We start from the raw sequence: 25,922 nt of genomic DNA, 5'->3' as shown, positions 1-25,922 counted from the left end.
ACACTTTCAGCTCCAGCGAGCGCACATATGCGAGCCCACACGTGGTGCTACTCTTGCCACTCACCAAAGTGCGCCAATGAACTTTCTCTGCTTCCGTCACCAGCTGCTGCCCCCTTTATGTTGCTTTTGTTCTTGTCATGGCTTTCATCGCTTTGCTGTGGAAACTTTTGTGTAACCGCCTGCTGGTTGCCGCAGTCCCTTGGTGGTTCACAAGCATTGCAACTCTCAATTTGTCGCACACGACGTCTCGTCAGTGTCATTGTATCGGTATTCGCTGTATTTGCCTGTGAATTGTTATTGTTATTATAGTTGTTGTTGGTGCCAGTGTGCATTGGATCCGGTGACGTGTTTTGCAACACACGTCCGCCATAGTAGGTGATTGTGGAGCCACATTCCCTTATCTTCTCGAGCACATCCTGGAAGTACAAAGTGTTATGAATATATGTGCAGCTCATTTGGATTTTTTGTGCAGGTGGAAAGAGGAGGAAGTGGAAATTTTATGTTGAAATTGCAAGAGTTTTGTTCCTTTCGAGATAACTGTTTGTAGAAAAAGTTAATTGGAAAACAAAGTGGAGCCCTGAAATGGTTATAGAAATTCGATTGGACTTGAACTCCTAAACCGGACATACGCATTTTGGAGGAAATAACAAGTAAAATATATATTCCAGCGATTCGGTCAGTTTCGAAATTACTAGCTGTTCTGCTTAATATAACTTCTGTTTGAAGCCATAAATCCATTTGAGTTTTGCATATAACATGCAAAATAAGTGAAACACGGGAGATTTCAAAGTTTTCAAAGTTTTCAATTTCGAATTTGAAATGTGAAAAATTCGACTACCCAGTTAACATTACTACAGTATTGTGCAAAATATCTACGAAGGATACTTTTGTATGTTTGCTTTATAAAAGGATCGTGATTGTTATTGACCCGAAAAGGATTGATTCTAATTGCTTCTTCTAAAATCGGGGTCCGGATAATCGATTTCAAAGTAAATAAAACAATATTTTAATTTGATCTTTGACGTAATGAATCACTTCTTTTCATTGCGGCCAAGCCTCTGATACGCTTCGATTGTCACAAATATATGGGGTCCGATTCGTCTGTCTTTTAAGACACTTAAAAGTAACATCTAGAGCTTCAAAAGCTTCTGGGTGAGAAGGTACTTAACACACATCATAGATCCAGGCTCTTCGTCATCTTCTCCTTCTTTACTGTTCAAATCGTAAATGATTTCGTCATCGGTTAATACTCCTTTGTTTTCATTATCGCAGTTCAGTCACTTCTTAATATTCTCTTCATTGCACCCTTCACAAATGCTAAGAATTTCCATAGCTTCCGTTATTTCTTCAAAACCGTCGTTCGGTTCAATTTAAGAATTAGATAAAATTAAATTGCCAAATAGAGCCGAGACGAATACGGAAATTGGGATATCCTCTCCAAGGGCCTTTAAAGACCTTCAGAATTTACTTTTCGTAATATTCGAAAAAGCCCGCTTCCATAAAATTTACGAAGTATGGAACTGCTTTGGAACTTGAAGCTCTCGGAACTTATTGATATACATACATGTTAATACTGTTCAAGATTTAAATTGAAGAGCAAGTAACAAACCTATAGGTGAGATCGATCTTCTAAATTGAGGATAACATACAAAAACGGTTGCTCACGAGTGAATCCTTATCGTCACAGTCCAGGAATAGTAACAGTAATGCAGTAACTAAGTTAAATAATGATTAAACTATATAAAGAAAATGCTTGGAAATTCCTCTATACGGCATTAAATACTTAAAACGGAGAATTCGTCCACTTTCTTTTTTGGTTACTTCGTCACCTACATTTACAGAGCCTATTAATTTTTGTAATCTTGCTGATGAGGCGCAAAAGTCTTATTAAGAGGAGACAGACAAAAAGATATGCGGCACGTAATGCTGCAACTACACCGCATAAAATAAGCTTAATTGAGTTAAATAAACGCGTCATAAATCCAATGGCAGTGTCTTCTGCAGCCGCTACCTACTTTTACGAGCGTCTTGTGAAAAAAACACTCGTTTTCTGCTGACTAAGAAGGAATTATGCCAAACGTATATATGTATGTATGTAAGTAGGTGTGTGTACATGCAACATTATATTACGACAGCCACCGCATTGCCACTTGCGACGCTATCACACTCTCTCTCTCTCTTGCACTCTTTCTCTCTTTGCCCTACAAGCGCTTAATACTTACGTTGCTTATATAATGGGATTCGTAGACCTCGTCGTCAAGGTCTTCGTCATCGGCATCCTCATCGTCAGTGGCTGTCTCCATGGCAAGTCGGCCGTTTTTATCATCTCTTGTGAAATTTCGTTGTTGCTGCTGACTGGCATGTTGCTCATAAATATCGCTGATACGGTAAGTGGCGTCTTCATTGCCACGTACGACGCAACTTCGTGGCCGTGGACGCGGCCCTAACTGCAAAAGTCCATTACAATTATGTTCGCCACTAGCCGTAGCATCAATATGTTCCGATGCGGCATGCCGCATGTTCTTGTTATTGTGTCGCTGCACCACCGTTTGCACGTGTACGCCCTTTAAAACCTCCTCATTGATGGCCTCTGGCTTCTCGACGCACGCTGCGTCCATTTCGTTGCATTCACAAGGAGACGACAAATCACCGCTGGAGATGCCGCTCGACAAGCTAGCCGTATCCCATTTGCGCGTGGCAGAAATGCCGCGCTTGTTAGCGACCTGAGTTTGTGGTTGCTGTTGCTGCGGCGATTGATGGTTTTGATGCTGAGGTGGCATGTGTCCATAAGATGTATCTATGGTGAGATAACGGTACTTGCGCGAACGCCTCGCACGCGGACTCGGCAGTTGAGTTGCCGCACTACGTTCCACAAATGTATCCTCATCGGGCGGCGGCCTATGCAGCACCTGCATACCCCCGCGTGGCGTGGGCAGCACATTTTCCTCGAAGAAGCGGCGCACATTTCGCACGATATCCGGATTAGGTAATTCCTCTTCGTAAAGTTCACGGTTGACACGCACCGGCTGATAGAAGAAATGACGCTTAATGCCACCGCCAGCACCAGCACGTTCAACAGTTTCGCCAACCTCCCTAGTTATTTTTTCCTTGAGTTTCGGTGTATTGCTCAGACCACCGTTAGATAACGACTCTTTCGGTTTCAGCTCCACTGTACTGTCATTTCCATCGTCCAACGCTTGATTTGTGACTGCCGCAATGCCACTGCATTCACTTGGCTTCTGGGCCAGTTTTTTTGTGGCCGCCACCGCTTGTGCTATGGCGAGTGGGCGTTCGATTTTCGTGCGTACTGGCTCCACAATCACGACATTATTGTTCGCCAACAGCTCTTGAAAACTGTATTCCTGCAGATACTGTATGAGTCCGTCGAATTGCGCCTCCTTCTTGCTGCGTGGCATCATGTTGCTACGCAATAGTTGTTGCGATTTCAGCACTTTATAGCGTATGTGATCGAACTGTGGCTCACCATTGGCGTCGTTGGCTAAAGCGTAGGCCTCCTCCGAATCTGGCGGCACGGCACTAACTATGGTGGCCTTCTTGTCACCGTCCAGTTCGACGATCTCAATGGAAGGCATAAAACTGCAAAATTCATCTTGATTGGCGCTAGGCTTAAGGGGCTTAGCTGGCTGTTGATGAACATAAGTGCTTTGACTCTGTGATTGTGTTTGCCCTTCTGCTTGTGGCCCCAAAATGAAATGTCGCGGTTCGGGTTGTGGTTTTTGCGGCTGTGCCTCCGCGCCCAACTTCATTTTCGTTAGCTCATTAACATTTTCTTGTTTGTTTGCATATTTCAGCGTCTGACAGTCTCCAAACTCATTTGGCCGCTCCTTGGCAGCTACTTGTTTGTCTAAGGTCGTGGATTCCGTTGCCTGTTCATCACCTTCTTTTGCCAATTTCGCCCAGTAATTGCGCACTGCGTCGACCTTTTTAAGATATTCACTCTCCACTTGGCTGCCTTCCTCCGCTCGTTTGGCTTTAGTGAAATTGTTGCTGTTGTTATTATGGTTTCGTATATTTTTGGCCGTGCCAAGTATGTCAGCGCGCCGTTTGTTGTCTACAACGTGCAAAATTTGTGGTCGTGACATTTTACTGCCTGCGGCCGTTACGGCGCCCTCAGTGCTACGTCGACGGAAGGAATCGTTCGCTGTGAGCACCTTGATGGGACGTGCTTTGTAGATCTGTGTGCTCAGTACACGATGCTCCTTAGATTTTATTGATAATTCGCAGTAATTGTTGCTGTTGTGACAGTCGTTAATGCTACCGCTACCGCTGCCGTTACCTTTATTGTTGCCGTTACACGGTGCGTTCGTTACGTCGCCGTTGTTTTGACTATGCCAATCGCTTGCAATATTATTGTTGCTATTGCTGTTATTGTTTTTGGCTCGGTTATGTTGCTGTTGACAGCAATGATGGTGCTGTGCCGTGTGATGTTGCTGACGTTTCGGCTTCGAGGGCACACGCTTCAGCGATGCTACACGCGTGTGCGTGCTCACAATTGTCGATTTATCTTTTGTGGATTTTTCCTTTTTCTCCTGTCTGCTGGATGTTACATCCGCTACGAGGTTAAGCTCTTGGTATGCCGTTTTATTTGGGGGCGCTTCAAACTGATCCGCGCTATTTAAGCTGTCGTCTTGTTCTATTGCGTCCTCCTCGATGATGTTGTCTTGTGCATCCGTCACAATTATACGGAATTGACTTGCCACCGAGCTTATGTGATAATCATCAGCTTGTTGCTTATATAATTCGCTCTGCTGCGTCTCCTTGTGTTGCGTTATTTCCGCAGCGTTATTTGTGTGTTTGACTGCTCCCGCGTCAAATTTTAGTTTGCCGGCTTTCGCTTTGATTTCTTTCGCGCGTCTCTCAATAAGTTTGCTAAAGTTTTCAACTTCTACGTCGGGCGCGTCTTTCGGTTGCTCCTGATACTCACTTGTGCTGGAACCCAGTGAACTGTTGACTGTTATATTGCTATCAGTTTCATCTGCCACATTAGTATCAACGCTGGTATTTTCCGCAACCACTTCGTTTGCTGGCGCTGCAATCTCTTGCGCTCCCGTTGCGTCTTCACTCACCCCCTGCTTGCCTTCAATCTCTTCCGCTAAACTGTCTGGGTATGTCGTAGTAGTATGTACTTCTATCGCAACTTCCGCCTTAGTCGCTTCAGTGTCTTGCACTTTGAGACGCTTTTCCTTTACCTCCCGTTTCTTCTCCTTTTCAACATGGACTTCGTGGAATTCTTGGTATTCCTTTTGTCTCGCCTTCTGATGTGCACGACCGAATCTCTTGATTGAGTCGTAAATTTCTTCACTAGTTACAACTTCCTCACGTTGTTGCTTCAATTTGCACTTGTTAGCGGTGTCTTCTAGTAGGTGTGTAGTCTTTCCGCTGCTGCTGTTGGCGCTTGTGTTGTTGCTACTTGTATGCGTAAGTTCTGCACGCCTGCAGCACTCATCCAGTTCACCCTTGCGTACGTTGTAGGAAGATCTCAGCTTCGCATCTATGGACTCGGACACTTTTAGACTCTGCCCTATAGTCACATCCGGCAGACTATGATATTGGTTATCACTTAGCTGTGTGGCGTATGCTGAGTATAAGAGTGTGTCGACAACGCTTGTTGACTGATGCTTCTTCAGTGACGTAAGTGGGTAATCAATTGGTGGTGAAGCTGAGCTGGTGCTTGACTCTAAACCACAGCCACGTGGCTGGACTACTGCTTCGTTGTTGACGCCTGCGTTTGCTGTATGTGTTGTTGTTGTGGTGTCGTTGTAACGTTTCCACTTACGTTTCTCGACCACTGACAGGATTTTCGGTTTACTGGCTGCACTGGATGTAATACCCACCGTGGGTTGTGTCGTTAGCGGAGCGCCGCATATGGCAGACTTAGATATACCTGTAGTCGCTGCTGTGGCGCTGGTTGCGGTCGTCACTGAAGCTTTCGCAGTAGCTGTAGCTGTCGTAGTTGACGTTGACGTAGTGTCACTAGGATTTGTTGCGGATGTATGACCCACTTTCAATATCTGTGTGTACAAAGTTGTCGACTCGCGCGTAGCACACTGCTGCTCCTCTTCTAATAAGTTCGCTGTAAGTGGTATCTTTTCAATTTTCGTATTTACTGTTTCCACTATACTAACTAATTGCTTTTCCTGCGCTGTTTGCGTGGCAATTTCCGCCGTCTCCGTCTCCGTCAATACGGTCGCCGTGCAGGCAACACCAACTGTTGACTGCTCGCTATTGAATTCAGTACGCTCACTGCCACTAAACGGTTGTTTGTTGTGCGGTTCGTAGATTATATCTTCGATGGAGAAGTGCAGTAATGTCGCCGTTTCACCAGTGTCCTCTGCCAGTTGTGCCGTCACTTGCGTTGTGCGCTCGTATGCCCCACAGTGGTTTTCGTCAATCAATGTACTTTCAGAACTCTCCTCGGACGACAGATAAACCGAGTCGTATGCAATGAGTTTCTCGAGATTTTCGCTTAAGGCGCGCGTACGTTTTAACACGCCATTAATGGGTTCGTGCTCGTTTGTTTTGTCAACGCAAACCGCAGCGGCCGCTGGGCAATCACTTGCGTCAGCTGACTGTTCGTTGCAATTAAAACTGCTGTCCTCGTGCTCTTCCTCTTCGTCCTCAGTAGTCTCTATACGTGTGCGTGTCGTGGTCGTGAGACTTATGAGCTCATAACTCTCCTCATCAGCCTCGAGTGCTGCGGTTTTCTTATAGATCTTCTCAATCTTCTTCAAGTCGTACTCCTGCTCGGACAGCGACGGACTATCCGTCTGATCGTCCGAGTTGCTGGTTGTGGTTTCAGGAAATGCGCTACTCTGACTGTTCTCCTGATAGGAATCGCTTGCGTTTTGTAGTTTCTGCTGTGTGCCACCCAAGGCGCGCTGCTGCCGTCGCGACTGATATATGCGTGGTTTCTCACTCGCCAAAAAGCAGACCGCCTCTTCGAGCGCTTCAAAGTCCAGCTGCTGCTGTAGTTCGTGACTCTGATGTAGCGAGTTTTTAAAGTAATCAGAGTTCAAACTCTCCAAATCGCTTTTCTCATTGTGCCAAGGGTGTAATTGTTCAACAAGTCCCAATGTCAGCGCATCCAAGCGCTTCAGATTATCATAATAATCGTCCGCCTCACGTGACTGTGGTTGCGCCGACTGCTGCGCAACTGTTGTTGGACTTTGTGGGAATGCGATTTGCGATTGTTGTTGCTGCTGTGCGTTGTTGTTTTGGTATTGAAGGTTGTCGTGATTGTTGTTGCCGCCAACACCGCCGCCGCTGCCACTACCACTGCAACTGCCGCTACCGCTCGTGTGATGATGGTGATGCCGGTGCAGGTGTGTATGTGCGCGCTGTTGCAACTCTCCAGTGTCTCTGCTGCCAGCGTTGATGCTATTGTTGCGCTGCACCTTCTGCTCAACGGCGCTTATTCCCTCGTAATCGAGCTCCTCACTTACGTTCGTATTGCCGCCGTGATGATGGTGGTGATGATGATGCTTGTTGGCGCCGCCGCCGCAGATTAATCTGTGGGGAAAACGTCACAATTAGTGATGACAGTAATTGCACTTGTGATTGTTATTATTTCGCATTTCTTTGAGCGCATTGTGCAAGTCATTATAGCGTGCCTCTGTAAGTGTGTGTGTTAGTATTTCTAGTGTAGTGAAAATTGCAATGAAAGTGAATAGGGGCGCATAGACAGGAGCTGAATGTGTGCGCAAAAAATGTTGTAAAGTAACAGACAATTAAACGCTGCTTTAAACGCTGCCTGTGAAACGACGCTTTTGAGATTTGCGTGCGGATCACTTTTACAGCTCAGTGTTTTAGCTACAATATTTTTTTGAAATCATTCAACGCTTGACTAAACAATGAATTAAGACAGCAGTGGGGAGTAGGCATTGGCGCTGAACATTGTTCGTACCCGTTTGGGATATGAATGCACGCAACGAAGGTGAAACTATGTTACGTTTCAGTCGTTTTTAAGAACTTGAGATTTATAGGTTTTCCTAATGTTTCTCGTTATTGTTACAATCGCATACATAACTGCACACGAATAAAGCTTTCAATAGAACAATTTATAGTACAACGTTAAGAGGCGTATCTAACTAAGAGCGTGTCAGAATCTTGAAAATCAATCATATTTTAAATGCAAATTTTATTACTTGCTTCTACGCCGCTCTTTTCATTGTGTAATTCATATAGAAGAGCGTGAATGAGAGTCCGACCGATTAACCGGCCTTGGCATAGGCATCGGCCAGTATCGGCCTATTCTTTCTATTTATTTCGAATTACACTTAATTTTTTTTTTACTTTTTTGATTTCTTTATAGCTTAAAATTTGAATTCATCTGAAAATATGTGTTCATCTTGTAAAACACAGTTTGATTCATATTAGACTGAACCAATCATATGATAATATTAAGTCTAATTTAAAGAAAATCAATATGTTTACATTAACTTGAAGGTATTATTTATAACAGTTGAAAAGATCCGATTTCAGTCAAATAAGTACAGTTTTGTTCAACAACTTGTTGAGATTTTCAAGATATTGTCATAAAGCCCTCGTTGCTTTTGTCAATCACCACCATTAGCCATAGACAAGACCATAAGTTCCTTGTAAAAGAACCTCCCAAACAAGTTATTCTACCATCCACTTGCTTTGAGAAAACGCGTGTGACATACTCGAGATACAATTGACTAAAGTCATCTCTTTGACAAACACTGGATTTCTTTATACTAGACCTACTATTTTCGAATTTTGACCTTAAAGCTCTTATTTGTTAAAGGGAAAATCTATTTCCTTACCGGCAAAGGCTTCGGCCGATCGGATACTAGTAAGAAGCCACTAGAATAGGGTTTAAATTAGACCTAAGCTTCAAATGACACATGTATAAATTCCATAGCTTTGGAAACAAGAAATAGGTATCCGCTATGTAAACATTGCAAATAAAAGAAAATTATGGCAAAAGTGCATTAATTAAACTTTAAAATTCTTCGGATCTGGTCCTCGCCCTCTCTTAATTGTTCTTAAATCACAAGAAAACGCTTGCTGAAAAGAAATATTTATTAAAATGTCATTATGGACGACATTTTTTTCGTTCCGTTAGTAAAAATTGTTTTCTACGGTTGTCTATAAAATAAAATCCATATTAATATTATAAATGCGAAAGTAACTCTGTCTGTCTGTTAGTCTTTCGCGCCTAAACGGCTGAACGGATTTTGATGAAATTTGGTATGGTGATAGATGATAACCTAGATAGATCATAGTCTAAAAATAATCCCGCCATCGTTCTTAGGGGGTAGGCAGTAGGCAGATAACTAAATTGAGTTAGTGACTTTTTTATGGTTTTTGCTGGGACTTGAGAGTGAGTAAATATGGAAAAATTGCGAGGAAGATATTAATAAGAGAATTTTATTCGAGTTGACAAGAAAAATATAAAAAGAGAAAACAAAAAAAATAATATTTTGAAGGTTGTCATTGTTGCTTTGTTAAAATATTTTTGTTATTGTTCAATTGTATAAGGTTGTGTCGATAGCCCAAAACAATTTGTAAAAAATAAGGAAAGGCTAAGTTCACGTCCAACCGAACATTTTACACTCTCGCAATTTATTGATGTAATTTTATTAAGATAACACACAATTTGACATATATTCGGCATAAAGTCCAATAGAAACTCATCATATATAGTATATGAGGGCTAATGTAATTCCAGAACCAATTTCACTCATTTTCAGGAATAGGGGCATCTTGGCACCTGTTAGTAGGCAAACAAACGGCACATTCGGCCTTGAAATTACTCCTAAATTGCAAATGAACGAAACACCAGTCGGCAAAATCGCCAAAAATAGCGCTATAATGAAGATTTTCCAAATATGCACAGGACTTTAAAAGATCTTGATTGTCGATGAACGTTTTTGGTGGAGCCAGGATTCTGTTAGCAAGTGATTTACGCCAGACTCTTCCAATTATTCCTGTATCAACTGTTACTGACGGACTAATCGCATGCCTAAAATCATCTAATTTGTGGCGACACATAAAGAATCGCCAATTAACAACTAACATATGAGTGTTTTTGCAACATACCAAATTGCGATTGTAGAAGAAGTTTCAAATGGTAGGGTCGCAGTTGACACCTCGACGGATTAGTAACATTTCCAACAGATTTCTGTCACTTCATGGACTCGAAAGAGAAGTTTTCCTGACATGAAACCTCAATATGATAACCATAAATGACTGATTGAACGATTATATTGGTGGTAAAAAAAAACAAAGATATCCATGATCTTAATGCGACAATTTAGAATTTCGGTCCAAAAGAGTTGACACAGCTACAAACCAGGATGACGTAGTCAATTATCCCAAACATCCCATTTAAAATTTCCTGTACTATCACCACTCACTTTGCAATTAAAAGTAGTGTGAGTTGTCATCATGCTGCGTAACATAAATCAACCTCGAGTAATCAATATCATCGCCGAAGCCAAGATTAGACCAAATTAATTTAATGTATACCTTAGCCACAAAAACGTGTGGCCTTGTCTGCTAGTTCTAAATAAATTTTCATTAGCACCCTCAGAACTTCAAAAAAAGTTTCTGAAAATATTCACCTTTGTATTTTTTTTTTTGGAAAAAAGCCCAAAAACACCAACCAATACACTAAGAAATTATTTTATTTTTTACTCTCCAGACTTGAGAAAATCTTCGTCGTATCCACGACCAAAATTGTATACTTTGTGTTATTACAGTTCTGTTCTGTTCTGTTCAGTGTTCCTTCATTAAGTTGCGAATGAAACGCATAAACTGTGAACAAAAATGCCGGGCCTACATTGATATTTATATACAATTCCATATACTATATCAGTGGGCATGTGTATGTGGAAATGTATGTGCGTCAACTTTTTCAAACTTTTTGCGCATATTTTTATTTCATGCATAATTTTCTGCACAGACGCCAACTGGCTGACCACATGCCGTGCTCGATGCCAATGAAATGACCTAGAAAATGCCTCAAGCAAATATAATTCGGGCGCCCGATGTCAACCGTAATATGCAAAGTAAAAAGGATTGCTCGATAAAATAGTGCATCCGGTGTAATTTAAATTTGTTGTTGTATAAAAAATGCTTTGCGTTGCTGCGGTTGCAATAACGTTCATATGTAAACATATTTAAATATATGCGTTTAAACATCACTTCGAACAACAGTTTGTATTCATAAATATACTCATTTATGATAATCATAAAATTCATTCATTGAACTCATATTGCTTTGGGCACGTTTAAATTAAGTTTGCCAATGAGAAGTAAAACTGAGGCACAAATAATACTAGAATCAAGCAATAATGTTGAAATATTATTTATGCAATGAGGCTAGTTTGGATATTTATGAAACTATCTGGGTATTATTGTTTAAGGGATAAATTTGCCCTAAACAAGATTAATCTAGAATTAAAATGTCCTTCCTCAACTCCACTTCGGTAAAATTTATGAAGGTAGATCCAAATCAAAGAGGGATTCTAAAGTCCTCGAATTAAAATTTCTAAATTCTGAAAGATTTGATGATCTTATATTCTTATCTACATGTATAGTAAAAGCTTTAACTTTTTCTTATACTTTTTAATTCAAAATCCATTAATCCAAAAACTTTGTATTCTTTTAGTGATATAATCTAGATAATGTTCTTTAATGATATGCATTAATATTTTTTTTCATTCAAAAATTGAGAATTGTTGAAAGACAGAAAAAACAATTGATGAGTTAGTAATTTCAGTCGGATTTTCGGAGAGGAATGACGTTCTAAAATGCGTATTAGGTTATTATTTTCTCAGGATATTTCTTCGGATCTTCAATATAAAGAGTTCTAGAGCAGTAAGAAGTTTACATAGAAGTATTCAAAATTCTATTAGGCTCCACGAATGAGATTTGAAACTGACTTTCAGTCGATCATTATCAGAAAGCATAAGATTATTAGACAAAGTATTACTGAAATTCTTGTGTTAGTGCAAATGTATGCAGACATAGCAGAAAACAATTTTGTTAAGCAAATAAGGTACAACTAACGTTCCTAAAATCTCTGCGTTATTTAAAATTAAGAAAAAAATAATAATTTTATAATTGGATAAGTTATACATATGAACAATAAACATACGTTTGCATACTAGTAATTACAAAAGTCACTAAATTCTCCATTACTTTTGACATTATTTTGAACACTTTTCGTTAGCAAAACTTTCTAGCGCTTGAAGTGATAATTGAGTTCGCAAACTAGAGCAGATATATGTTTGTATACAAGCTTTGATTTGTTTTCTCAATCAACGCTGCTGGGAGCTATTCTTGACAGTGAGAAGTAGAAGAGCAATTTGTGTATTCTGTTCGATTGGCAATGCGATTTTACATTTGTGTGAATATGTCAAAAAATTTTAGCCAATTTCTAGTGATATTTTTCCGTATAAAAAAAAAAATTAAGAAAGCTTCTTGTGGCGAGCTTGATAAACTATGGAATCTCTAGAGACTACAGACAAACGTTTTCATTCGGATACAATTTGTTACTCAATTAAAAATATATATTTACAATTTTACAATAGTTCAAGTGTTTCAAACAGTTTGTGTGCAACACATTATTATAATAAGATTACTTTTTTCTCTGTTTTAATATATCTATATGGAGGTAGAATAACTTATTTTATAGTCGAAAATTATAAGAACGAGATTGAATATATTCCAGATTTGAATAACTTTCCTAAGAAAAATATATAGCTTAGCAATGAAATAATAATTTAAATTTCTTTAAGCTATAACGGTGATTATCGTAAATGATTTCAGCAGACTTTCGTATTTTATCACCTGTGGAACCAATAGTTAAACATATATTCTTATAGCTTTTCCCCACAAAAGTTAGTTGATCAATTAACAGGCCTTTGACCTCGATTAAAACACTAATTTAGATCGATTTACTATAATACTAATCGAATACAAATCGAGTTGAAATTGGTATGCAACTCTGTGGATTGTTGTATACGCTGTTGATTTTACTGTGTTTATTGATAAAATAGCAATCAGCTGTTGAAACTGATCAACTTCTTATAAACAGCAAAAACAAAAATCTATAACAGCTGAACGTTAATCGAGTAGCCGGTTATGCGAAATGCAAAACCTGGTTACTCAATTATAATCTTAATGTATTTAATTAATTTGGCTGTGCGAAAAGGCTATTATTCTCCAAAATATCTTTCATTTTCTCATTATACTATGTTTTGACTTATGAGTTTTAATCAGTATTATTCCTACGCTATCTAAAATAATGTTAAATCGAATCAGCCTTTGATTCCTTTGAGTAACGTTAGAACTACTTGATTCTTTACTTAGTCGAGCCTTTATTGAAGCCTGTGGCAAAAATTATCACAAGACTAAAATATATCTTGTATCCAGACTAACTATTCCCCTTGAAACGCGTAAAGAATGTATATAATTTTGATCCGAAACAGCACAAATGCCATGAAATACTTTAAACCACAAAATCTCAAATTTATTTATATTTGTGTAACACATTTCGCATCATTTTATTTTGACTTGTGACTTTTTATTGCTTTTGTTTACTAAAGCTCGGCTTATTTTCCGCCCTCCCTTTTACATACACACACACAGGCGCACAAAGCCAGATCGTTGACTCAACACCAACGAATTGCCCTTCAATTAACTTCTAAGCGTGGAAAACTTTAAGCATTGCATCAAAAACTTGCTCATGCTTTTATGACAACAACAGCAATAAATTCGTTAAAAACTTATAAGCAACTAAATAATGCCGAATACAAACTTGAACGACTCTTTCAGAGCAAATTGTTAGCGTTTTCATTATGTTGCATTATAAATCTCATCGTCGGAAGCTAGTTGAGCACTCTCGACTTTTGTGGGTTTATTAACAAAACAAAACGAAAATAAAAACAACAAATGAACGAAATATTTCGGCAACGAAATTTCTATAGTTTATGTAGATAAGTACGAACGCAGTATTGCAATGCACTGCGGTGTGTTTGTGTTTGAGTGCAGTGTGGGACGGTAGCGCGGTGCGCAGCTTCAAGCTCGAGTCTATCGAAAAGTGCACACACACCGCGTAGCAGCCATTCACGAACACGAAAATCAATAACAGAGGGGTGTTTTTAGATACGCTGGTTTCGGTTGTGTAGGTGCATGCAAACTTTTCCACCGTTGGCAGAAAGCGGCTCAAGCTTAGCAATTTTCCACTAGATTGGCGCTAAATCTACTGCAGCCAACCACACACCGCATAATTTATGCCAAAGTTTAGCATTTTCACGTGAATGTAACGCCAATTTTTATGCACAGCAGCAACACACCAAAGCAAGCACAATGCTTGCACTTAGAAATTATTACAGAAAAACCTCACTGGATCCAGCAGTGCTTGGCGCTAAGCGGCACAAAAGCATCGACACTCTTCCATAGTACACGTGACACAGGCGCGCACACACACATTTTACATACCCACACAGTGCTTGTTGTGAACTTTTGCGTTTTCAATATGCGCACACTGCAATTTGAGTTTTTGTGTTTATTAAAACTTGCGTTGAACTAAACCACGATTATTCGGGAAGCAACGCCATGTTACCGCTCAGAACTTTATTTGAACTAAGCGTAAACGTTATGCACAGTACACCAACTCTGGGAAGCGCAGCGTATGTCTCGCACGCGTGACTACAAAGCACTAAACTCGGTCAAGCTCCGCTCGCAAGCTTCGGACGGTCAGTTGTCGGTTGACGTAGAGCCTACTAGCTGATCGGCTACCTGTAGATACTTGCTCGCTGAAAGTCCACAAACCGAAGCGTCAGCCCAGCGCTGAGGAATTGAAAAGTTAGACGCTTGTAAATCACAAAGCACCGCACGCGATTTGTTAGCTTTTGTGATCAGCGACAACAAGCAGTTCTCATCTCCATACGTCCCGTACGCTTTGCTGGCGCTGACTGCGTTACTGAGTGGCGTCTCATGCGCGAATCACTTACGTCGCGAATTAGTTAAATAGAAACACACAGCCTTACAAACATACACCAATTATTATTGTGTTATTTTTAGCTAAGAGCCCACTTACTTACAACAGTAGTCGGTCAAGAAAATGAAAAACTATAAAAACTAGTAAACAAATGTAACTGAGCTGTAATAAATGTAACTTCGTAAGTATTTAAACTCCTTTGTTTCATCTTTGAAAGAGGATTGAAAGGGACTTTGTTTTTATATACGCGGTCACCGAAATTCGTTTCACTCCTCTCTTGGAATAAGAAATTTTTCCCACTGCCGTCTAGCACACTTTTCGTTCATTGATGGATCAGCTAAAAACATATTTTCCCGAACTCCACATCACCTACAGCTACCAAAACGAGGGTTGATGAAGTCCATAATGAATTCTCGAAATTCGAATCGCTTATATCATGAGCCCTACCTCTTTGAAGGATACATTTTTGACAGTATTTGAGATTGATTGAGAGTTTAAATGACATTTCCCTGCATTTTTATCAAGTAAATCTTAAAGTATTTAATTTAATTTAGAATTTTAGCGTAAACACCAGTACCAGATATGATGATGTCAGTTGCTTGATATGTTATCTAAAACTACGTGAATCACTGAGAAAATCTGAAACACGAAATTACCATAACAAATCTCTTCACATTTCTCAACTCCCTCTGTTTTCCAAAAAAATGTTACTATATATGAGTAAAGAAACTTAATTTGTGTGCACTTTAGTCGCGGCTGCGGTTCTTGTCTTTCCCTTTAATCTGCTGCGACAACAATTAATATTTACTTACCGCTCGCGTTCACGTATGAAGTCCCGATTGACGATGCGCGCTCGCGGTATCAACTGCGATCGCCGACTATTGTTGGCGGTTGTAATTTGCAAGTCGCTAAATGTCTCTTCACGTATCACGGCTAAGCTGCGCGATCGGCGCAAACTGCACGACTCGTTGCCGAAATCGAAAGCTTGTAAAGTTGCCGACGCTGTTGCCGCCGCCGCCGCCGCTGTTGGCGATTTCACTAAACTTTTGTTGCCAGCGCCGCCGTTGCCACCACTATAATGATGCAGGTGCGGTGGATGTAGAAGCTGACCGTTGTTAGCAAGTGCGCCGTGATAATTTCCCTCAGCTACACGATGAAGTATATGAAGTGTAAAAAGAGAGAGGAGTTAGTATGAACTGTGAGACAGTGCAAAGTGGGTGATAACTAAACAGATCTGATAAATTTCTATATTTCATGGCACTGTTCCTTCCTAATAGGTATATTAAAATTAAGGCACGTACATGTTATGTATATGTATTAGAGTACAGATTGGACATAGATTAAACTCGTATCGAGAAACATACTTTAACTGTATCAATATGAAACTTAACTTTTGGTACCTGGCACATTGGTAAAGATATGACTCTCATAGTACCAGCAGAGTTAAAAGACTCCCTGAGTCTTAAAAACATACGAAATGAGAATTTTAAAACGTATATCCCGAATAATCTCCCACTTTCAGCCAAGGACTATCCGAGCAAAATAAAGTATTTTGATCTCTGATAGCCATTAGGCGTTAATTATGTACTTAATTTATATTAGAAGAAAAAATACACTCACCGTAATTATAATCGCGATACGAATGCTCCCCGTTATAGCGTGTTATTAATTCGTTCTCCTCATCGGGCACTTCGTCTTCATACTCATCCTCATATAAAGCATCGCCTTCGGGATCTAAACGCCAATAGAATTCAGCGATTTCCAGCGGATCCTTGCAACGTTCCGTTAGATGTGCGTAGTCTAACGAACGCGAATGGCGCAACTGACGATTATGCGGCCAATGACTTGGTCCGAAAGCTGTGCTGTGACAGCTTGTGGCCAAGTCCAAGTGCGAGATGGATTTATTATTGTGCCGCCAGCCGGAGCCGCGCGTCGGACATCTATAATCTTGCTGCAGCGAATGCTCTGCCAAACGAACGCGATCCACGTAGTTGTACGTGAGCTCTTTGGATCTTCTGTGTGGCAGTGTGGAAAAGGGAGAGAATAAAAGAGAGCAGTAAATACAAAAACATTATGACAACAAAGTGGCGATGATTCATTAGCTTGTGGCTAAGTAATTGACTTCATAAAAACACTTACGCGGCGCGTAAAAATCGAAAAATCTAATGGTTATGTAATCTAAGTGCGCTCGGCTCTTTATCGCGAAATCTAAAGACACTTTTTATGGGCTGAAATTGAAATTGATTAACCTCTTAATTGGGCACTTTGCTGTAACACTTTTAGTATGTACTTACATACATTCTACGATGTAAGCAAGCTTAATCGGTTTGCAAGCCTTGAACTTTTACAGAATTAGACACACGCTCAGATTTGTACGCGTGTATAAGTATAAGTGTAGATGAATATAAATTGCAAGCAAAATGTCATTGATTTATAAATTCATTATATTTTATATTATAATTTACGAGCAGCTGTGAGAGCCCGGTAACAATGCAATGCTATTATAATGGGCATCAAATGCAATAAATTCATTTTGTGCTGTGTTAGACAAAAGATATGAAGTCGTAAAATTAATAAATACAGAATATACTCGCACTTGAACCTAATATTTTATTCTAATTACTGACGCACGCAAAAAAAAAAATAAAAATAAACGATCAATTATATATGTATTTACAACTCAATTATTAATTATTATCATATGCTAATTACAGTTCAAATTTATTAAATACAGATACATTGTAAAATAATAATTTGTGACTAATAATTTCTTGAAGCTCTGCTCAGCCGAGCGTACAATCTCAGTTCCAGCTGATTGCGCTATTCAAATAAGAACACAATCAATTGACTACTTTGCTACTAAAACAAGTCTCTAATTCTAATCGATAATAATTATTTTGGATAGTAACAGGTGTACTGAATTATTGATTGTTTTCGAAAGTAGAGTTGTTTAATTTATCTCCATTCATTCTTATATATCGTACAACATATTCTAACCTGCTATTGATTCAACGATTCAATTTCATTATTACTCAACGTGGCCTTCCATTTTTGAACTTTGATTTCGGTGCATCGTACATATTCAAGGTACGAAAATGTCTCAAATCAATAATTAATGACACTAATGCTTCGATGAGATTCTATATCCGCCATTAGGAGCGTTCAAAGATTCATGGAGACATGGTAATTACGGACGGTGTTTAGTACATTTTTCTGTACAGTGAAAACATATAGTAAGAGAGATTTTTAATATAGTATTAACATAACATTATTATTATGCTTATTATATAATCGAGAAATACACTTTCATTGATTTTTAATAAGAATAAGACTCAGACCATGATATTGCAATGAACGTCGATTAGAAGTCACAAATCTTGCAATGAAACACAAAACTGCTAAGAATTCTCGGCATGAATTTAAATTTTCTTTGACTTCGATTCCAATGAAGCACTAATAGACAGCAAAATAATTCCAAAACACCCTATAAACCCCTAAGTGACCCTATAAACTCCCTTCTATCCTCAACGACGTCCAGCGTTTTAAGTTATATTACAGATTATAATTGAGGTAGACACTAGGTGGTTTATGATTAAAGACCGTGTTATGTAATCCTCCTCCAGTTTTTTCAAATGACAAATTCAAAAAAATTGTGGATTACACTTGGATTTAGGACTTTCGCTATTAACACACATACACATATGACAGTGTATATCTTTAAGAGCGCGACATTACATTTCAATGCCTGAGCGTTACACAAGTTCCACATACGAGTGCATATAATATGTCGGCGTAAGTTTTATGTGTGAATATTAAAACTCATAAGTAAGTAAGTGATGAAATAGTTTCGAAAATTTAACTTCTTGTGTTTTTAGCACGTGCAAACTGGTTTACCTCAGCATTTATTTTCCAGTTTTTTTACAACTGCAGTACATAAACATAGTTGTCAGACATTTCTTTTTCAAATACAAACAAACACTTTCTTTTGCTTTCCCTCTTGCATTTTACACTTTTTGCCATGCGTTTACATACAGACGTGACCACATCCGGTGCCGCAATGTCAGGTACTTAAGTACATAAGTACATGTGTGTTTCCACAGTTGATTTAATTGAAAGTTTTGTGCGATAATCTGGTTTAAAGCCGCATGAAATTTATCACTTGCGGATGTGTTAATGACGAAATCTACGAAACTGTCCGAACTTTAACCATTTCATTACTTTTTACGGTAAAAATGCATGGTTGCCTCAAAGTTGCGTTTATTGCAGTTCAATGAAAATCAAATAACTTATTTGATAAGTACACAATAATAAAAAGCTTAAAACTTAAAAAAAAAAAAAATAATTTGAAGGAATTGTGCAGAAAATTGAAAGTGTGTTTAATATAGCTGAAGCTGTATATTCGAGTGATCCTTATTCAAAAAGAGTTTGTAACTGCAGACAAAACATAGACCCCTGATTCCAAAGGCATTTCGACTCAACATACATCAAAGTAACGCAAGATGGGGTTTTCTGAAATCAAGCAAAAATGCGACTATTCTGTAAAAGAGCTTCCGAGTTTTTATAATTACATTAAGATAAGAACGAATTGTGTGCTCGTCGTTATAATGTACGAAGTATGTGCCGATCACCACTCGGCGCCCACTGCAGTGGCTTGAAAACCTAATGGCATCATAGGAATCTAACGATTTAGGCTGAGTCAACAATGCGTTTTAACCCCATTTGACAACACCAAAACTAAAGTGTCTGTATCCATAACTCATACAAAGAAGCGGAACTATTGTCCTCTTTGTTTCAGAAATAATATATTACTAAGCGAAAACAATAACATTAATGACAACTTTTCGAGAAAGTGTGCTTTCTTTTATTAGATATGGTATCTAATAAGCTTCTTGTCATAACAGATTGCACAATTCCTGAACAAAAATGAGAAACATTGCTCGTGTATATTTCAGTTAAGCGCGTGTATATGTCAACAATGTCTTAAAAGAGTTGCACTCCACCCAATTTCCGTACTTTTTGAGCCTCCTTTGCCTACAGTATTTATGCTGTTACAAGTTGAGTAGGAAATTTCTTCGCTTTCGGTTTTATTATTCCGCTTCGTACTTCGTGCCCTCCTATATGTGCTACATAAAAGTTTTTGTTGTTGGCAGCTTGACTGATATGCTGAACGACTTTTTTCATTCTTACCTCCTCTTTTTTTCTTGATTACCTCCTCGTCTGTGCATTGTTGGGCCCACAGCGGAACTGACAGCCGAGAACTGCCAACAACAATACAACTTAAACGCATTGCGGCAAGAGTACGCCTAAGCGAGTGAGTGAGCGCCGGTGGGGCGCGTACTTGTTGCAAGTGTGTTGCTTTATGAATTAAATTCAAGGACGAAATGGGAGGCTCTTGCCTACATGAAAGCTTCCTTTACTTTGCCATTCGCACTCACAATTTTGCTAAAATAACAGCTGCAATAGCTTTGAAAATAAATTTCTCTGAAGTGTGCTGTAGTAATTTAACTGTAACTTGGCAATGGCAGTGTGTCGTTCGAAATCTATTACTCTGCCGCTTGTGCCATTCAAATGTTTATTGTTAGTGAGAAATATTATTTCTAACTAAATCACTTCACAAACAAATTTCGCCAATTACTTAATGAAACAGAAATCTTTAAGCAATTAGCATTTCCTGTGAACTCATTTCTGATGGCTACGTTGCGTAATTCTCCATTCTTCATTGCACCAAAATCACCATTCTTCTTTGTAAACACTAACCCGATTACTAACTGCTTGAGCTATAAATAATTATAGTAAGATCGTTTCGCTATCGAATATAACGCTCTTTAACAGTCAGTATACACTTAGAACTCATGAAATCCGAACTAAAAACTGTCTAATGGCAATGTTTTCAGTAATTGTAATGATCATAAAAATATGACTCAATGATAAATACGTCAAAAATGTTTAGACAGCTTGGATTAGGTCGCAATTTAGCTAAACCTATGTAAATTCGGTCGATCGGACTCATATATTAATACCAATTATATCCAGAGAAGAGGGTAATGCTCGAAATTGTTACACTTGGGATCTCCAACTGGCGCCGAACTGCGAAGGAGAGAGAGATGGCGCACTATCGTCGATTCGGCTATAACCGGCTAAACGGTTGCAACGCCAATCACATACATACATACATATCCAGAGAAGAGGAAAGAGGCTGAAATGCGAAGCGCTTGAGAAGCTGGCCGACAAGGGTAATGCTCGAAAATTGTATGAAATGATGAAGCGGAGGATGGATCATGTGTAGAAGTTCACGCAAGTGAGGAAAGTTTTTGATTGTCATTCACTTGGGAGTGGTCAGAAACGATTCTTCTCCACATGGTTCAAGCAGCTCACGACTTCCGGTTTTAGACCAAGTATCCTCTGGGTAGCCAACAGACATCCGTTTGAAGGCGAGCTAAAGTGAGAAGGCGAAGCCCGCTTATGCGGTTGTGCGTAGGGTTTGGGACCCACCACATAAAAACACCCCCCAATGAAAAATCTACGAAAGCCTCGGATGAGACACCCCCCTTTTGATGACGACCCCTGCAAACGTTTTAAGGATAATGATATAAGGGCATGCACCTGGAATGTCCGGACCCTTAATTGGGAAGGTGCCTCTGCCCAGCTGGTTGATGTCCTCATACGACTCAAGACTGACATCACCGCCGTCCAAGAAGTGCGATGGACGGGACAAGGACGGAAGAAGGTGGGTCCTTGTGACATCTACTACAGCGGCCATATAAAGGAGCGCAAATTCGGTGTGAGATTCGTGATGGGAGAGAGACTCCGTCGTCGAGTCCTGGCATTCACTCCGGTGGATGAACGTCTAGCCACAATCCGCATCAAAGCGAGGTTCTTCAACATATCGCTGATTTGCGCCCACGCCCCAACGGAAGAGAAGGACGATGTGACCAAAGATGCTTTCTATGAGCGCCTAGAACGCACCTATGAGCGCTGCCTCCGCCACGATGTAAAAGTCGTGCTTGGCGATTTTAACGCCAGAGTGGGTAAAGAAGGTGTCTTTGGCACAACAGTCGGAAAATTCAGCCTCCATGACAAAACATCGCCAAACGGCCTGAGGCTGATCGACTTCGCTGGGGCCCGAAATATGGTCGTCTGTAGTACCAGATTCCAGCATAAGAAAATACATCAAGCTACTTGGCTGTCTCCTGATCGAAACACGCGGAACCAAGTCGATCACGTTGTGATAGACGGAAGACATGTCTCCTGTGTTTTAGACGTGCGTACGCTCCGAGGACCAAATATAGACTCGGACCATTATCTGGTCGCAGCCAAGATACGCACCCGCCTCTGTGCAGCAAAGAATGCCCGTCAACAAACACAAGGAAGGTTCGACGTCGAAAAGCTGCAATCGCAACAGACAGCCACGAAATACTCTACTCGACTTGCACTCCTGCTCTCTGAGAGCACTCATCAGCATCTCGGTATAAGGGAACTGTGGAACGGTATCTCAAACTCACTGCGTACCGCTGCAGCCGAAACAATTGGTTTTCGGCAACGACAAAAAACAAGCTGGTACGATGAGGAGTGCCGTCTCGCAGCGGAGAGAAAACAGACTGCCTACCTCGCAACGTTGCAAACGACCACAACACGTTCGGGATGGGATAGATACCGAGAGTTGAAGAGGGAAGCGAGACGCATCAAAAAAAGAAAGAGGCCGAAATGCGTGAGTACGAAGAGCTTGAGAAGCTGGCAGACAGAGGGAATGCTCGAAAATTTTATGAAAAAATGAAGCGACTTAACGAAGGTTTCAAGACCGGAGCATCCTCATGTAGAGACCAAGGTGGTAATCTGGTAACCGATGTCCAGGGCATACTGGGATTATGGAGGGAACACTTCTCCGACCTGCTGAATGGCAGTTAGAGTACAACACCAGGAGATGGCGAACCCGATCCCCCAATCGATGACGATGGAACAGATGTTCCATTACCCGACCATGAAGAAATTCGAATAGCAATTACCCGCTTGAAGAACAACAAAGCAGCGGGGGCCGATAGATTACCGGCAGAACTATTCAAATACGGCGGCGAAGAACTGATAAGGTGCATGCATCAGCTTCTTTGCAGAATATGGTCGGAAGAAAGCATGCCTGACGATTGGAATCTCAGATTTTGGAGAAGACCCGTGAAAAGAGGATTGACACACACCACCTTTTTGTCGATTTTAAAGCTGCTTTCGACAGCACGAAAAGGAGTTGCCTTTACGCCGCGATGTCTGAATTTGGTATCCCCGCAAAACTAATACGGCTGTGTAAGTTGACGTTGAGCAACACCAAAAGCTCCGTCATGATTGGGAAGGACCTCTCCGAGCCGTTCGATACCAAACGAGGTTTCAGACAAGGTGACTCACTATCGTGCGACTTCTTTAACCTGATGCTGGAAAAAATTATAAGAGCTGCAGAACTAAACCGAGAAGGTACAATCTTCTACAAGAGTGTACAGCTCCTGGCGTACGCCGATGATATTGATATCATCGGAAGCAACAACCGCGCCGTTTGTTCTGCTTTTTCCCGCATGGATAAGGAGGCGAAGCGAATGGGTCTGGAGGTGAATGAGGACAAGACGAAATATCTCCTGTCATCAAACAAACAGTCGGCCCATTCGCGTCTTGGCTCCCACATCACTGTTGACAGTCATAACTTCGAGGTCGTAGATAATTTCGTATACCTGGGAACCAGCATCAACAACACGAATAATGTCAGCCTCGAAATCCAGCGCAGAATAACTCTTGCCAACAGGTGCTACTTTGGACTGAGTAGGCAATTGAACAGTAAAGTCCTCTCTCGACGAACCAAAATCAAGCTCTACAAGTCGCTTATCATTCCCGTCCTGCTTTACGGTGCAGAAGCTTGGACGATGTCAACATCAGATGAGACGACACTAGGAGTTTTCGAGAGGAAAATTTTGCGCAAGATTTATGGTCCTAAGAACATTGGCAACGGCGAATACCGCAGACGATGGAACGATGAGCTGTACGAGTTATACGACGACATTGACATAGTTCAGCGAATAAAAAGACAGCGGCTACGCTGGCTAGGTCATGTTGTCCGAATGGACGAAAACACTCCAGCTCTGAAAGTGTTCGATGCAGTACCCGCCGGAGGAAGCCGAGGAAGGGGAAGGCCTCCACTCCGTTGGAGGGACCAGGTGGAGAGCGACCTGGTTACACTTGGGATCTCCAACTGGCGCCGAACTGCGAAGGAGAGAGAGAGATGGCGCACTATCGTCGATTCGTCTATAACCGGCTAAACGGTTGCAACGCCAATCACATACATACATACATATCCAAAGAAGAGGAAAGAGGCTGCAATGCGAAGCGCTTGAGAAGCTGGCCGACAAGGGTAATGCTGTAATTGTGTGAAATGATGAAGCGACTTACAGAGGGTTTGAAGACCGGAGCATGTAGCAACGAAGGTGATAATGTGGTAACTGATGTCCAGGGCATACTGGGTTTTTCTAGGGAACCTGCTGGCAGTGAAAGTGCTAAAGCAGGAGAGGACGAACTCGATTCCCCAATCAATGACGATGGAACAGATCGAATAGCAATTACCCGCTTGAAGAACAACAAAGCGCCGGCGGCAAAGAACTGATTAGGTGCATGCATCAGCTTCTTTGCAGAATATGGTCGGAAGAAAGACGATTGGAATTTGGGGGAATTTGGAAATTGGAGGTTTCGCTTTGAATTTACAATCGGCGCCAAATTGCGAGAAAAACAGTGGCGCACTATTATTGATTCGGCTATAATCGCGTAATCAGTTCCTATATACAGTAATCCCCGCTTAAGTGCTACTGCTAAAGATGTAACACCTTTGAGGCACTAAAGCGGGAAAGACACTTACACTTATTAAGCGAGGATCACTGTACTTATATATCAAAATTAAAGGCAAGTAGAATATATAACATTGTTACATCGAAAGCTGTAAAAATTCTGTTTCATTCGGCACAATCATTTACCATCCACTGGTCTTAATTTTCAAAGACAGGCACACATTTAATCAATAAGCGAAATGTTTAAATTGCAAATATTAAAACAGTTAGTGTAAATTACAGTAGAATATTCATACTCAGAATGGTAACCAATTTTTGCGATGTTGTCAGACGGCGGAGTTTATTTAGTTTGAGCGAAATAAATGGAAATGCTTTAATATCATTAATCTCTGCTATCTAAATAATAAATTAGCATAAAAACAATGCCGCCCAGTTATGCCTATCATTTGCATATGTACATACCATACACACATATAGGTATATATATATATATGTATATCTGTGTTTATTCGTGCTCGAAGCGAGCTTTGTGAACATTTAAATGCCAATTTCGGAAGCGAGCAAGCCCTTTGTCATAACTGCAGCGCGCACAATAAGCCACGCTCGATGCGGATGCCAATGAACTGCCAGCACAATAATTTTTGTATTGAATTTACATATGAAAACACGCGTCCAAACAATGCAACCCACAGTGCATACCATATCCACATACATACAAATGCAGATGTGTGTGTGCGTGTGATTGCAGCTTTTGTGACGCATTTGGCCAGCGGCAACGAATTGGTGCAATGGAAATGCGACCCAAATACTGGCTAGCACAATCACACTTATTCGTAAATATGTAAATATATTTGATATGCACACATGAGCGTGTTGTTACCTGCCAATTGCCACGAAATCGCATGCTCCCGCTAACAAAAAGCAATAATAAATTCATTTAAGTAATTTTGGAACGCAACTGACGAGTGTCGCTGTCGCCAGTAGCCCTTACATATTTACAATCATATATAGTATATATTGCCATGGGTGCCCCCTCTCATGCAATCTGGCAATTGTGTGTGTACACAAACAATATTTCTGCAATTTGAGCTTCCTATCTGATTAATTCGCAATCG

General features: G+C 40.5%; 2 protein-coding genes across 4 annotated transcripts in view; one reads left to right on the top strand and one right to left on the bottom strand.

Annotated features, from left to right (window-relative positions):
- Positions 1-25,922, top strand: part of LOC105214400 (calcium uniporter protein, mitochondrial) — a 127,205-nt gene that overhangs the window by 49,527 nt on the left and 51,756 nt on the right. The window lies entirely within an intron of this gene.
- LOC105214399 (protein javelin) overlaps positions 1-25,922 on the bottom strand; it is a 58,502-nt gene that overhangs the window by 1,945 nt on the left and 30,635 nt on the right. Inside the window, exons 2-5 of the mRNA XM_029041796.2 lie at positions 16,619-17,013; positions 15,811-16,144; positions 2,223-7,530; positions 65-416 (exon numbers count right to left, since the gene is read on the bottom strand). Of these exons, the coding sequence (XP_028897629.1) occupies positions 65-416; positions 2,223-7,530; positions 15,811-16,144; positions 16,619-17,013 (6,389 nt within the window). The remainder of the gene's footprint in view (positions 1-64; positions 417-2,222; positions 7,531-15,810; positions 16,145-16,618; positions 17,014-25,922) is intronic.

This window comes from Zeugodacus cucurbitae, chromosome 4 (genome assembly GCF_028554725.1).
Source record: "Zeugodacus cucurbitae isolate PBARC_wt_2022May chromosome 4, idZeuCucr1.2, whole genome shotgun sequence".
In the NCBI taxonomy this organism is placed as follows: Eukaryota; Metazoa; Arthropoda; class Insecta; order Diptera; family Tephritidae; genus Zeugodacus; species Zeugodacus cucurbitae.
Note: the sequence above shows the minus strand (reverse complement) of the source record. Positions and strands in the feature narration are given on the sequence as shown.